Here is a 14,041-nt window from a genome sequence, read left to right as displayed (position 1 = left end):
AATCTCGCAGAAAGTGCAGCATCTGCAGCTCCATGCCTATACTATTGCAACTACTTACACCTACAGATTTGCAAGGAGCTGGACAATTATGAACAATGTAGGAGGCCAATAAGTGTGAAGCGTGAGCGGAGTTGGAGGTGTGGTTGCAACTAGGTGCGTCATGTGGACTTATCACAAGCTTTAATTATCCGTGCTCTTTGGCCAGAACTGACCCTTGCGTCATTAAAAACCATTAATCAATCATCAATGCAATTTTAATTATTTGCTTCCCTGAACAATTCTGAAGATCCAAGGAAGCGTCCCGGCAAAGAAATATTCGATATACTGGGTTGAAACTATGTATAAGTAAAATACATAGTTTATACAATAACAATGAAAGTAGAAGTGGGGGAGAGAGCGGATGAGAAGCCTTCGGAGAACTGGACATAAACCGCAGAAGTCGTAGGCGGCGTGCGTTTATGGTTTTCGAATTGTGAATGAGAAATTGTGGCCTAGGGTGGAAGTACTTCATTTGCTCAAGATCTGCTCACCTGGGTTATATATGAGGTCATATCGTAGCCCTTTGCCCCAGATTGCATCTGGAAACGGAAGTGTTTGTGGAAGTGACGTGAAGCCTCTTCTCCTCCTACAAAAAGAAAGAACGAAAGAAAGAAAGAAAGAAAGAAAGAAAGATGCACATACGGGCCCCTTGGAAAGCAATGTTCGTACTTCAACCTGCTCAGACTTAAAAAAAGCTTAGTGGCAATATACATTCTACAATTAGAATATTGTTGACGACGGGCAATACAGGAACCACAAGAGCTCAATTTTGATCGAATGGCGTCTGTGCAGGTGCACGCAGCAGGATCGCTATAGAGGTATAGGCAAATTGTTCATTCCACAAGAATGTTCTAGCAAAATGCACTTCTTGTTTATCTCATTGCATCGCTTAAGCTATAAAATCACGTGGTGAGTTGTTTTCTTGATTTTTCATCCAGGACTGGGCCCATGGCACTTGATTCATGACAATATACGTAATTTTAGATGCACTTCGTGAACGTCGTCAGGGGTGAGACAATCACCCTGCACAAAGTAAGTCTGTTTGCGAGAAAAAAGTATAACTGCGGCAAGGTGATTCGATCTTTATTATATGTTACTGCTTGCATCTGACTTCAAGTTAGCGCGTAAAATGTTTGGTTATGTAATCTGACTAACATTCGAACAGGATAAATACCTATGTTCATGAACAAGTACAAGGTATTTCCGTTGTGCATATTTTCAGAAATAGTTTATCCCTTTCTCTCTCCTTGTAGTATCGCACGGGCTTCAACAGTCATTTATTAACAGTACACTTCATCTTTTAATAACAAAGGACTCTTGGCTTCCCTTTGGGACGTAGTGGGCCGGCAGAATTTTTTTTTATTGTTCGGTCGACGAATTCAAATGTAGGAAACTACTGGTACGGTTATCTTGTTTTGCCTTCTCGAAGTTTTCTTAGACGTCGTTTCTTCGAGGTAGTCCACATCTACGGCTCGATTCGACTGCATTGTACCAAGTTGCCAAAACAAGAAAGAATTTAACATAAAGCTGAAGACTTCAAGTAGCAGCAACCCCTGACGAAGACAAGTCTTGTCGAAACGTTGGCTCCAGCAATATTCCTTGTTTTACCGTTGTACGAAGTTTCATTCATTTAATACGCTCTTTACGCAAACAGAATGAATGACGACTCCACGCAAAGATGTGCATCCTTCGAAGGTGAACAATGTTACGTAGTAAACAATAAAAAAATTACGCGCAAAGCATTCTCACCTCCAGTTCTGCGATCGCGGTGCTTCAGAAATTTTGACTCTGGCGCAATCGCGTCTTGAGAGTCGGTGAACTTTTCCATCAACTCCCGCGAAGGGTAAGACGTCAAGCCGTACGCTGAGACGAAGCGAGCTAACGGGTAGTTCTGGTGGACCCAACCATCGTCGTGATAGTTGAAGTGGTGAACTGCAATGAAATATTGAGGGATACGTGAGTGATATGAATGCTGCCGGATTTTAATGGCGCTGGCCAATGAGCTCTATTATTAATCTCATCGTAGTGTCGAAGTTATTATCAATAATAATAATAATAATAATAATAATAATAATAATAATAATAATAATAATAATAATAATAATAATAATAATAATGTATTTTGCCCTCCAGAAATGCAGAGCAACACGAACAGGCCGGAATAAGCCTCAGTTGGCGTATAGGAGGATGTCTATGAACATGACACATATGGTGAATGAAATACAGACATTGATGAGACATGGCGAACAAAGAAAAAAAATGATAAGAAATGGAAACGAAAGACAAGTGAACATTTAGTTATTCGACTTAATACAACTTAATACACAAGAAATTGAAGTACTAAATATTACGAAGCCAAAATGTTCTGTAAGTTAACTAATTTCACCATAGCTCCTTCAATAATTCTTCCAGCGTGCTTTTCGAAGTCGCGTTAAAATTTAATTCGGTAACTTGTTAAAAGTGTCCGGGACATATGAACAGCCTCTAGCCGCACCGTACCTTGTGGCTGAACGAGGAACCACATAATTGACCTGTTTTGGAAGTTCTAGTAAAACTCTTGCTTGGGCTAATTGCTTCATGCTTTAATGAGTAAACAGCAAGCAGCAATAGACCAGGACAGAAGAACCGCCGATCCTGTCGTCTGTGTCCTTCTTCTGTCCTGGTCTATTGCGCTTTGCTCTTTACTCTTTCGAAGTTTCCTTGTGGCGGTAATTCTGTTTTTTTATTTCGGAATTACAATAATGTTTGACGGCAACTATTTCGATGAGCAAGTATTGAAAATCTGGTATACCAAGTTCACGGAAGATATTTGCAGCTGTTACTATTGGGAAATTGTAGGCAACATTTTTAAGAATATTTTTTTTATTATCCTTTCTGCCCGGATCTCCAACAATCCGAACAGATGCCGAAGACTAACGCCGTGCCTCAACACAGTGAAACCCAATGTACAATCATTTTTTTACAGACAAGGGCGCAAAAATTTTGATATTACACAGCCAAGCGATTGATCAAAGTTTTGAACAAATAAGGGATAAGTGATGTTGCGAAGTTACTATCGAAATATATTCTAATAAATTTAACAAAATCCACGTATAGAATAGGCGCTCAGTTACAGGAAACACAGTTCGACTTATGTAAGTACAGAGGCATGTTAATTACAGTAGCCTTGAGTGGAGAGCAAAAACAAAAGTTGTGTGTGCTTTATTATTCGGGGGGGGGGGGGAATTGACAACCATTCCATTGTTAGTGAAATAAGCATTGCGTTGTACACGTCATTTTGCAACATTTCAATCAATATTTTGTAAGAAAGGTTTTTTGCCAGTAACACAGGGTCGTCAGCATACCGGAAGAGCAAACATGGGAAAATTTCCAAAGGAAAGTCATTAACGAAGATGTTAAACAACAGTGGAGATAAAATTGCCCCCTTAGGAACATCAGCATTCAGCGACAACTTAGAACTGAAAACGCCCTGATCATCGGTGGCGACCACTTTAAATCAGTTGCTCAAGTAATCTTCGAGAATGCTGTAAAAAAAATGCCCACTAACTCCCCAAAAATAGCTTCCTTAACAAGATTTGATGGTTCGGAGTGTTAAACGCTTTCGCTACATGTAAGAAGAGAGCTCACGTGAAAAGATTCTGATTGAATGCCGAGAACACTTCATCCGAAAATTCCTCAAGCAACAGTACCATGCCGATAAACAAAGCCAAACTGGCGATAAGTCAGGATGGAAAATTCGTTAAGAAAAGAAGGGAAGACTTGAACATTAACCGGCAACATAGAAATTCGCCAATAGTTTTCGATGTTATGTTTTTTCCCTGACTTGTGTAGCGGTAAAATAACCGCAGTTTTTAGGCATTGCGGAATTTCGTCACCATCCAGTAAACCTGTCTGTATATGAAAGATAATACCTGACAGAACATTGAAATTCGTTCGGATGATGTGTAATGATATTCCATCATATCCAGGAGGCTTGTTAGGACAGAAATTGGAAATTCTCGAAAAAAAAGCTGACGCAGATATGGATTGCGCTAACGATAGAGTGTATGTGGATACAGAGAGACAGCTAGCTCTTTGGAACGCTCTTACACAGTGCCTGTCAAAAGTATCAGCCACCGCTGTGAGAGGTTGCTTAGATGAATCGAAAACAGGCTGTTTACTGGAACTCGCTTTCTATAATAATAATAATAATAATAATAATAATAAGAAGAAGAAGAAGAAGAAGAAGAAGAAGAAGAAGAAGAAGAAGAAGAAGGAGCAGAAGAAGAAGAAGAAGAAGAAGCAGAAGAACGCAAAGTAATAGGTACTGAAGGATTTGTCTCAGTCACATCGCACACAAATGATTTTATGCCTGCGCAAGATCGGCTGAAGTGCACTGAAATCCAGAGCTGAAGTATGCACCGGGCAAATAGGACATTATGTAAAAATTAAAAAATGATCACGGTATGTACTACGAACATCAAGCAACGTATACAGGGCTTTTCATTTAGAAAAGACAGTTTTTTTTTTCTTATAAAACGGCTGTAGGTGCAGCGAACATGCGTTTTTGCAGGCGAGTTCCTAGACGACACGGGCACACTCTCCCTCTAAAAAGGGAAGCTTCAATACACTAATTAACCAAATTTATTACATGTTTTGCTAGTGCATTAGGAGCAGCTGCTTAAATGGTGTATGTGAAGGCAGACACATTACAATGAACCCTGACTGTTTAAAAATCTTGAAAAGTCGCACCAAACTTGAGAAATATTTATCATCGAATTTCAACTGTAAATCCAGGCGATATCGAAACCGAGCAGCGCGGAAACGCAGAAAGCGCGGCTCCGCTATCGTGTCAAGCTGAAAAGCCCCGTGACGACAAGCACGGGAAAGTTTGAAGCCGAACGTCTCGGCCAGTCGCGTCAGCCACTGATTACGTCACGCTTTGCGGGGTAAGCACGTGCGACTGCGTACCGGGTCAGGATTTGCTACGGCATGCTATCATTCAAACTTCACCCCAGACTTTCTTTTTTTATGGGGCGTTGCCGTCTGACGCACAGTGGGACGCGCTCAGTCTCAATATTGCCTCCACTGAGCTTACGAATTTGATGATGAATATCTCACACTAGGCGTGATTTTCAAGATTTTTAAAGGATGGCTGTGCAGGAAAATGGCACTGCAGCCGAATTTACCATTTACGCAACTGCCACGAAGGCACCAATAAAAAAAAAGTTAATCAATTTTTGATAATTAGCATCCTGAAGCTCATGTTACTAGCGGCAAAAATATGCATGTACGCCTCGCCTATAGGAACTCTTCTGCAAGAACGCCACCTTCGCTGCGCTCATTGTATCTTTATAAAAAATATGTGTAGTCTAATAAAAAACACTCTGTATGGACCAGTAGTCCATCAAATGAATGCAAAATCTCGTTTAGCGAGCTCGCCCTACGGTCAAATATGCTGGTAGGTACTAAGATATAAAGTATAGCCACACCACTCTTGCATGCAAGTTCTGTCACTGAAAATTTCGGTGCGACAGATACGTAAAATAATAACATAATTTAATAAACGCTACCTCAGAACATATTAGCGCAGCCGCGGCCACTACATGTACTTATTCAGCGCTCAAGAAAATACGCTTTCCATTTAGTACTTGTTCCTCATTTGGGTTGAAGCCCTCATAGGCTTGAAACCGCTAGAAAAGCCACTACTGGGTTCCAGTAAGCGTAATAGTATGAGTTACGTTGGTTGTTCGGCTGCCATTCAAATATACACGTGCCCTAATAGGACAATAAATAGCGCCTGGGCTATTTCGTTCACCATAACGTCTTCTACGTCATAATAACATTCAGTATCCAAATACAGAATTGCACTTGACGGAGTGTACGGCCATGTTTTTCGTTTCGCTGCACCAACACGACTGCTTGATGGCTGAAAAGAACTCTTCGGCGATCTTGCCTTTGATGTGGAGCTGTATTACTAAATTTGTTTCTACTATAACCCTAATTTTCGGCGTGTGAGGAAGCTCGATAAGCCAGAAAAGACGCAGTAACGAAAGATGCGTGGCGACACTGTCTCCAAGTTCCCGTCCCAGCTTGCCGTGACGTCATAAATTATTTTGATGGAGTCTGCTTGAGCTCTGTTTTCTGTTATCGGTAAACATGGACTTCATTGTATTTCAAAGAACCAAAAGACTGAAATTTTTTGAAAGTATCGATAACTTTCACTGCTTAACGGTCCAAATACGAATACACACATTGACATCTGTGACGTCACACTAATAAGGCACCACTGCAATTTCACCGCGAAATCGACCTCCATTCTCTGCTTAAGTAGTCAGCATATTAAAGCGATGGTAAAGAAAATATGCTTTTGAAAGTATGTTTCAGGGGTCCAAACAGACTGCATTTTTCTAGACTGCCCCGTTAAGCGAATATGATCTTCAAATGAAATGAGAAATAGCTGGTAAATACGAAGCGGTCGGCTGAGCAAACCGTTGAGCAGCGGGCTGCGATGCGTTACGAGCTCACCGTCGCCGTAGCGCCTGGTGTTAGGGTTCAAGCCGATGCCTTCTTCCGTGAAGCTGGCGTTTCCGTTGGTTGGACTCGACAGGATGTAAGGCCGTGAGCCATCCTCCACCTTCACTATCCTCTCGATGGTGTCGATGAAAAGCAGGCGGTAGTCGAGCTTGTGACGAATCTCGCGGAGAAGCATCTCCGGCCTGCGAAAGTTCCATCACGGGAAGGCCACAAGTGCAATTACTGAGTCCACAGATTGTTCGGGACCTCGGGGCTCTCAGAATAGCGAGGATATGCTTGGATATAAACAATATACTTAAGATATAATAATGAGGATGCGACATGTCACGAGCGTAAAGCTGGAGGCTGCATGTCGTCCCGTTCTTTATAGCCAAACCATTAACAATGTAAGCGTCGGCCAGTTGTCTGCTGATTCTAACGCGGTATCAGTGCAACAAGCACATACTGTGAGAAACAGATACAGAAACTTAGACATACAGCGTCACTTTCACGACTATGGTTGTGTGCCATGCACGCGACTTGGTTGCATAAATTCGCCGCAGGCAGCTACTTGTGACAGAAAGCTTATCCCATGTTTATTAATTGACACAACGGCCTGTTTGTCCTATCTAGACCATTCTGCATGTAATCGAAATTTTGTAGACTATGCCAACACAATACATAAGTCCCCGAATGCTCTTTCTTACAAACTTTTTGGTGGCCTTGAAATACGTGGACATAGCCCAGACAACTCACAGGACACAGCCCACAGCTTCTTTTCATCTAAATTTGTTGGGTTACAGCCAGATAGTCAGCATAGATAAAAAAAAGGATCGCCAGCGCCTGTTGTGATGTGTAGTTATGTTTTACAAAGAGTAAAAAAAATGCACTATCGGACCATCACCGCCAAAAAAAAAAAAACACTTTACCCTTGATACAGGGCAGTCAGACAAATTTACATTGACATTCTTGAGTCATCTTCGCTCCGCATGTTCAAGTTTTTATATCAGTGGGGCTGGCGCTTACGTGCTTGATCTAGCACAATCTGTTGTTCGGCAAGCCAACTTGAACGTGAAGCTGGCATTCGCTGTTCTTTCCGCGAAAGTGCGGTTTGTGAACAGACTGCGCAACCTGTCGCGATTTATCAAGTGCCTGCGAAGGCACGGGCTATAGAGTAAAAGAATCCCGTTGAAATCTACTGAGCACACAGGTGACGAACAGTGGTCGAACAAGAAATGTCACTGGAGCCAACAAACGTTGGCTGCAGCGCAATTCCTTGTTCCGTTAAGCTTCTTCCTGTGAGCGTCTTCCTTGTATGGAGCACACAGAAGACAGGACAATGTAAAAATAAAAGAAAACAATTGGGCATCGTACAGGATATCGGCAGTGCCCTTTGCAAATTAAAGAGCGAGACGGAAAGATTAAAGGAGTAGCAAACGAGACCCGGCATGCTGCGTCCCGTTTTAGGTCGTTTTACTAAACTCTTTCTTCAATTGGCTTGTTGCAGGCATTAAGAACAAAGTTCGTGCTGTCAAGTTCATTTTGCCGGAGAGTAATCCACTTAGAACTGAGGTGAAACAGCGCGAAAAAGACGAGGACACAAGGAAACAAATACCACAGACAAGATCTTACTAATGCAAGATCTTAGTAATCCACTGATCTGTTTTGAAGCACATTTTTGACAACTCAGTACATGCAGATGAATCACTTAGGTGTGATTGTACGTGAAGATAGTGGAGAGTGAACGTACTACCTGGGCGAGCACGAAAATTCCAGTTACCCCTTCATATCCTGCAGAAGTAGTTGCCATCAGCCCCTTTTCTCTTGTTATACAAATACAATGAGCGACTTACACGCAGTAAAAAAATATTTTTGCAAAAAAATACGATTCTTTTGACTAAATCTGGCCTGAGTATGTCGCGTAAACTTTGCCGTTCACGATAAACTGGTTACTGAAATTGTATAAAATTCTGCATGCTTCAGCACGATGAGAAGAAAGACTTAATATAAACGTGTCTTCAACATTCTTTATGGTTTTTTTAATAAGCCTAATTGAAAAAACCTTGAGTAGGCCTTCTTTTTTCATTCGTTTGCTCTTCTTTTCACCCATGCACACCACGTCATACCAGTGCCGGCGGTACGCATATTGGCCCACATTCAAGAATAATTTCTTACCCTAGAACTGTAGTAGAATCAGGTGCCAGTTAGTACAGAAGTTGGACATTATTATTAGTGATTGCTTTCGGGAAAGTGGCAAACAGTTCTTGCGAACTAAATGGGTTTTGTGAATCCAGCCCGAGTTCTATTCTTCGCCTTATTGCAGGCTAGATCGCACCACGTACCACCATTTGTAAGCAATTCCTTGCTCAATCTCGTAGTTTCCGGCCCACAAGACGATCGATGGATGCCGCTGTAAACGACGAACCTGCAAAGCGCAAATGTTGATAAGTATAGTCGAGCAATCGATATTTACGGTGCAATGTTAGTAATACATTGTGTGCCCTTCTGCGCGTCTTTGTGGTGAAGGGACATCAATCCGTCGATTCATCATTTACCAAGTGAAGTCGCTATGCGCTTGATTGAAGCAAAAAATATGTGATGGACCAGTATGGTTTGCTTTATCTACTTCACCACTCGGGACGGCTCCGCGCTGTTCGAAAAGCACCCAGTTGTATTCTCTTTATTAAAAAAAATTCCTGTCAACATTTGCACGTAGTGCTCGTTGGTGCAAGCCGTAAAAATTAGTTTTGCATTGAAAAACGTTTAGCACAGTGGTCCCGAATTGCTCGAGTTTGCGCTGCCTCAGGCTGGCAGAATTCTTACAACTTTACTATTGCCTCTGTCAAAAGAAAAATAGCGCGAAGTTAGCAATAACAAAACATGATTGGGGACGACAACTCGATTGGAGGCTCAGAAATATATTTGCGTCGAGCTCTTGAAATTCAGCCTTTATTCTTTTATCACTTCTATTTCGGTTTCGCGATTTTCGAAGAACAAACTATTTTTTCAGTGGGTTCATTAGGACGTATATTGGTGGCTTGTACATCTTGTTTGAGCCTTGTGTTAGAGCAGCTACGTGCATCGCAAGTTAGCCTACTTTCCCTAGAATTAAGCTATTTTCAAAATTTGTATTAAAATCTCATAGCTGCACTTTCAAATTAATTTCCGAGTGGGCTATGGCTACACGAAGAATACAGTCGTAGTTACTCGCTACTGTTTTGTATTCGAAGGCAAACGCGTGCTCTTACTCTGAGATTCGCGTGCTTCCACGGCTCCACGTGTATGTGCGGACTCTGCGTATCGTCTGTCAGCGACGTCACTGCCCTCTTGGTTTCGCTTTGGCCCACAGCAAATGTTCGGCAGTTTTGGACATTCACAAAGGCTTCTCATTTTGTTCTTCGTGTCCCATTGCATTAGCGCATCAATCGTATACTTGGAGTTCCCGAATCATTAGCTGCGAATAATGCATATTGTGGAGCATACTAACTAAGATGTGGTGCATCGACGGGATCGTCTGGTCTCGTCGTCACTTTGCGATTCACTACTCAATATCGTACCTGTCTTCGTTTCAATGGTGTCGTTTTATGAGAGCTGCACTCAGCAGTAGTACAACGTACCACTGCTCTAGTTGTGTAATTGACCGAAGGCTGCCTATCAGAAACATCCCTGCACAGTGGTGCTTGTACGTTTCAGGAAGGTCTGCTTCCAATGTGCACGCGACCTCCATCTTGCGTTTTCTGAAGATACTTTTGTGTAAAGTATGGTGGTGCTTGCTAGTCAACTTCGATGGCTACACGCAGAGCGCAATGACCTCCGATGCGTCGCTGTTCAGATCATTTATGCGAATCATGATATGGCAGCCAACCGAAGAAATTTGTCCGGTCCTCTAGTATTATTATCGTCTATTTTTTTTTTGCCATTCCTTCCAAGGTGTATCTATTTCTTTGTAAATTTTCAAAGATTCAAATTATTATAAAATACAGACAATTTGCTTCGTAATACGATTGTTGGAGGTCTACTTGTCTTGTACGTGGACCACGAAATATAAGCTGAGGTTCCATGTCATACCCAATTTTTAATTACTCTTTCTAAGGACACGTTATTGGTTGAGCAGCAACGAAGCTGAGCTATCGTAAAAACTGTTGGTCCGGTGTGTACAAACAGAATCCACGCACTATTTTGCTCTAGGCGCCAAAATATAACGGGGAGCTGCAACGTCATTCTCGCTTACCTGCTGCTTGACTTCAACAGTGACGTCAGCAAGAAATTTGTTGTGCGCAGGATAAAGGCTGCTGGCGAACATCATCTCCTGCCACACCATGATGCCCAGCTCGTCGGCCAGGTCGTAGAATTCGTCCGACTCGTAGTACCCGCCTCCCCACACGCGGAGCATGTTCATGTGCGCCATCTGCACATGCGAAGGAGGAGGCAGGCGAGCGGAATACTTGAAAAACCAGGTGAAACTTAGATTGGAGTTCCTTATTCTTCTTGTTTCTAGTCACGTTGCTCCCAAGCTGATATTCCCCAACAAATGCGCTCTGTGCGTCAATTTGTTCAGATGCATGAAGATTTCAGTACTAGTAAGACCACATTTTGTGCAATGTTATTTTGAGCAACCTTCAGTTTTCTTCACAGAAGCTGTGATTTCTTACGTCGTTTTATACTAAGTAAACGGAACACGTTACATGCCACCGTAGCTTATGTCGACCTATGTGGTTGAGGTACTATAGCTATAAAAAAAACTAAGCAAGGCTGTGCGAAAAGAGAAAAACACTAGTTCTCGCACTTCCGCACAAATAAAACAAAACCGGTCTTCACGCTGACAGACTTCTTATCAAAGAAAGGCTGGAAACTCTGAAGACAGTGACAAAAGAATTGGCGTTTAAAAATTGATAAAATATTACAATTTCAGGTAGAAAAGTCCGGAATATTCTTGTCGTCTAAATTCAAGCAGCTGCTATGCTTTGCCGCGACGAGGTCTCATCTGCCTGAGCCTAACGAAACGAAGAAACGGCGGTTTTATCACTACAAAAACGCGTTCGAACTGCAAATCGTCAAACTAAAGTCAGAAATAATTCTTTCTCGCTACGCAGGTCCCCAGCCCGCCACCAGCTTGCCACATGAGAAAGCAGATTTTTTTTACGAACCGTTCTGGAGTGGAAAGGCGTTTTTTTTTGACATTTTATTTTGCGCTTCCGTTTGCATCGTGTTCCTGACCCCCCCCAAAAGATACTTTCACCACTGGTGTAGAATGCTTGATATTTACCATCCCAGCAGCGTAGACCTTTGATCACTTCTGTCAGGAGTGCACAGACCATACAATAACTAGTCACTGAACGTAAGAAGAAGAAAAACTCAAAATCTCGTCAATTTCCTTTCACTTCTTTTACATTCAAATTGGAGACAAGTTTTCCACGGCTTAGCTTTGAAACCAATAAAGTACAACGTCTGGATTCCTGGAAAGGGGAACTTCGTACTTTGAAAGGATCAGCACGCGAGGTCTTGCCACGTACTGCAGAGCCAGTTGCTTCTTGAATGTCGTAGAATAAAATGTTGAACGAAATGCTGTTATCTTTAGAACAGCGCACTAGAACTGGACTTAGACCACACTGTCCTATGTGCACCTTTCCTGCATGTCGTTTTTTTTTTTTTTCGTTTTTTCCTCGCACTGTCCCGAAAATGCACTTGAACGCTTACTAGCTGTTCTTTCTGTAGTGCGCTCATTGTTATTCCACGATTCCCTCTCCACATCATTTTTGACAGTATTTAGGTGTTTCTTATTCAGGCTCAGAGACACATAAATGTATGTCGGACCAAAAGTGTACGAACACCGGTGCAGTTGAGGCAAGTGCCTTTTTTTTTTGTAAAACGAAGTGGTATTAAACGACTACCGCTCTTCCGCTTAAAGCTGACGACAGGTTGATCCTTGGCGGCATCCACATTACCTTAGCGGAGCGCAGGAGGTGCTGTAAATGCTCGAGCGACACCCTTTCGGGGAAGCTGTCCGCAGCCACCCAAGTACTGCCTTTGGCGAAGATGGGCACACCGTTGACCACGAAGTAGAATTCCGCTCCATTTTTCTCTACAGTGGTACAAGGCGTTTAAAAGAAACTTATGGGGGAACGGGCACAACAAACGCGATAAGCAAATACAGGCAACAATGTAATAGAATTGACACTATACGTCGTACTGCAAAAAGCAAGTGAGAATGTGCAGGGCCACTGTGGAATTAGTCGAACAGAACTAAAGCTTATGGCAGTTACAAGTGACTTTCATACAGCTGCTTTCAGGTTGTCATCACTCCGCATAAAATTTGTATGCGCTCAAGGTTTGTTAAATACTGAGTTCAATAAATTAAGCACAGTATACTTCTTTTTCTTCTTTCTTTTTGGGGGGGGGGGGGAGTTTCTTTGCATTAAAGTCGACGCACATGCTTTTGATTTATATTTCCGGCCTTGCTCATATCGTAGGTTGGCGACCTAACGTCCACTGTGATTACAGGCGTCGCTGGGTGTTGCAACATGCCAAAACATTGGACTAATTAGTATTACCATGTCAGTGGAGAACAGTGAAACGTTCTAAAGAAGGAAGTGCCATTCTATACCACTGCCCGGACCATCAACGGCAACAGTAACATATTAATGGTTGGCTATAATGTTCTGTCTAAAACGTTCAACAACACCATCAAAACAAAGGACGTTCAGAGTAAGGTAAAAAGAATATTCTATGCTGAAGAGTACTTACTTCTGCCGAGGAGGTCCTCTACCAGCTGCACCGTTCTGAAGCCGAACCTAGCGCTTTTGGTGTACGTTGTCCCGGCAACGCCGATAGCAACTTTGAGAGTGTATAGATTCTGGTCACCGTAGCCGTTAGGCCACCACCTCTTTATTCTAAAAGTCTGAAAAAGAACCGAAATCCGAGTCACTGCCATGCACTACCGTTGCGTAGAAATATTTCGACAGCACAGTACACAAACTCGCCGCATATTAAGATTCCCATGACGGTAAGCAAGCGGTTGCGCTGATAAAAAAAAAAAAGCATGCCCCTTATTAAAACGAACAATAAATGAAGCAGGCAAGAAACGACGTATTAAACTATCGTACCGCCACCGCACTCGGTGCTAAGAGTTCGCTGGTCGAAAAATACACAGCGTCCTTAGAACTAACGTCAGCACAAGCCCCACATACCCCACACGCCAGAGGGGTGGAGGTATACCTACCTTAAAACACACGCGTCACTGTGTCAACTCCACGAAAGTTAGGTTGGTCACAGTAAATCAAGGCGCAAAGAAATGCAATGGTTGACAAAGAAAAATGCCAATATGACACCACTTATAAACATCAACTTAAGTTGGTACTGTAAGAGAGTGAAGCATAGTGCAAGACGTCTTCAGCTTCCCGCGCTTTTCGCATATTGGTTATCCTAAATCATCCGCCGATTACGAGCTTTTTGGCTGAGCCATATTTCAAGAATCACAATTTGGAGATTATTCATGCCAATCACACGT

At 42.4% G+C, this 14,041-nt stretch overlaps 1 protein-coding gene across 1 annotated transcript in view; it reads right to left on the bottom strand.

The window, feature by feature from the left end:
* The window catches only part of LOC142582904 (beta-mannosidase-like), a 44,174-nt gene that overhangs the window by 16,005 nt on the left and 14,128 nt on the right, over window positions 1-14,041 (bottom strand). Inside the window, exons 7-13 of the mRNA XM_075693020.1 lie at window positions 13,279-13,432; window positions 12,480-12,616; window positions 10,766-10,942; window positions 8,877-8,959; window positions 6,547-6,737; window positions 1,789-1,971; window positions 531-625 (exon numbers count right to left, since the gene is read on the bottom strand). Of these exons, the coding sequence (XP_075549135.1) occupies window positions 531-625; window positions 1,789-1,971; window positions 6,547-6,737; window positions 8,877-8,959; window positions 10,766-10,942; window positions 12,480-12,616; window positions 13,279-13,432 (1,020 nt within the window). The remainder of the gene's footprint in view (window positions 1-530; window positions 626-1,788; window positions 1,972-6,546; window positions 6,738-8,876; window positions 8,960-10,765; window positions 10,943-12,479; window positions 12,617-13,278; window positions 13,433-14,041) is intronic.

This window comes from Dermacentor variabilis, chromosome 5 (genome assembly GCF_050947875.1).
Source record: "Dermacentor variabilis isolate Ectoservices chromosome 5, ASM5094787v1, whole genome shotgun sequence".
NCBI classification, from domain to species: domain Eukaryota; kingdom Metazoa; phylum Arthropoda; class Arachnida; order Ixodida; family Ixodidae; genus Dermacentor; species Dermacentor variabilis.
Note: the sequence above shows the minus strand (reverse complement) of the source record. Positions and strands in the feature narration are given on the sequence as shown.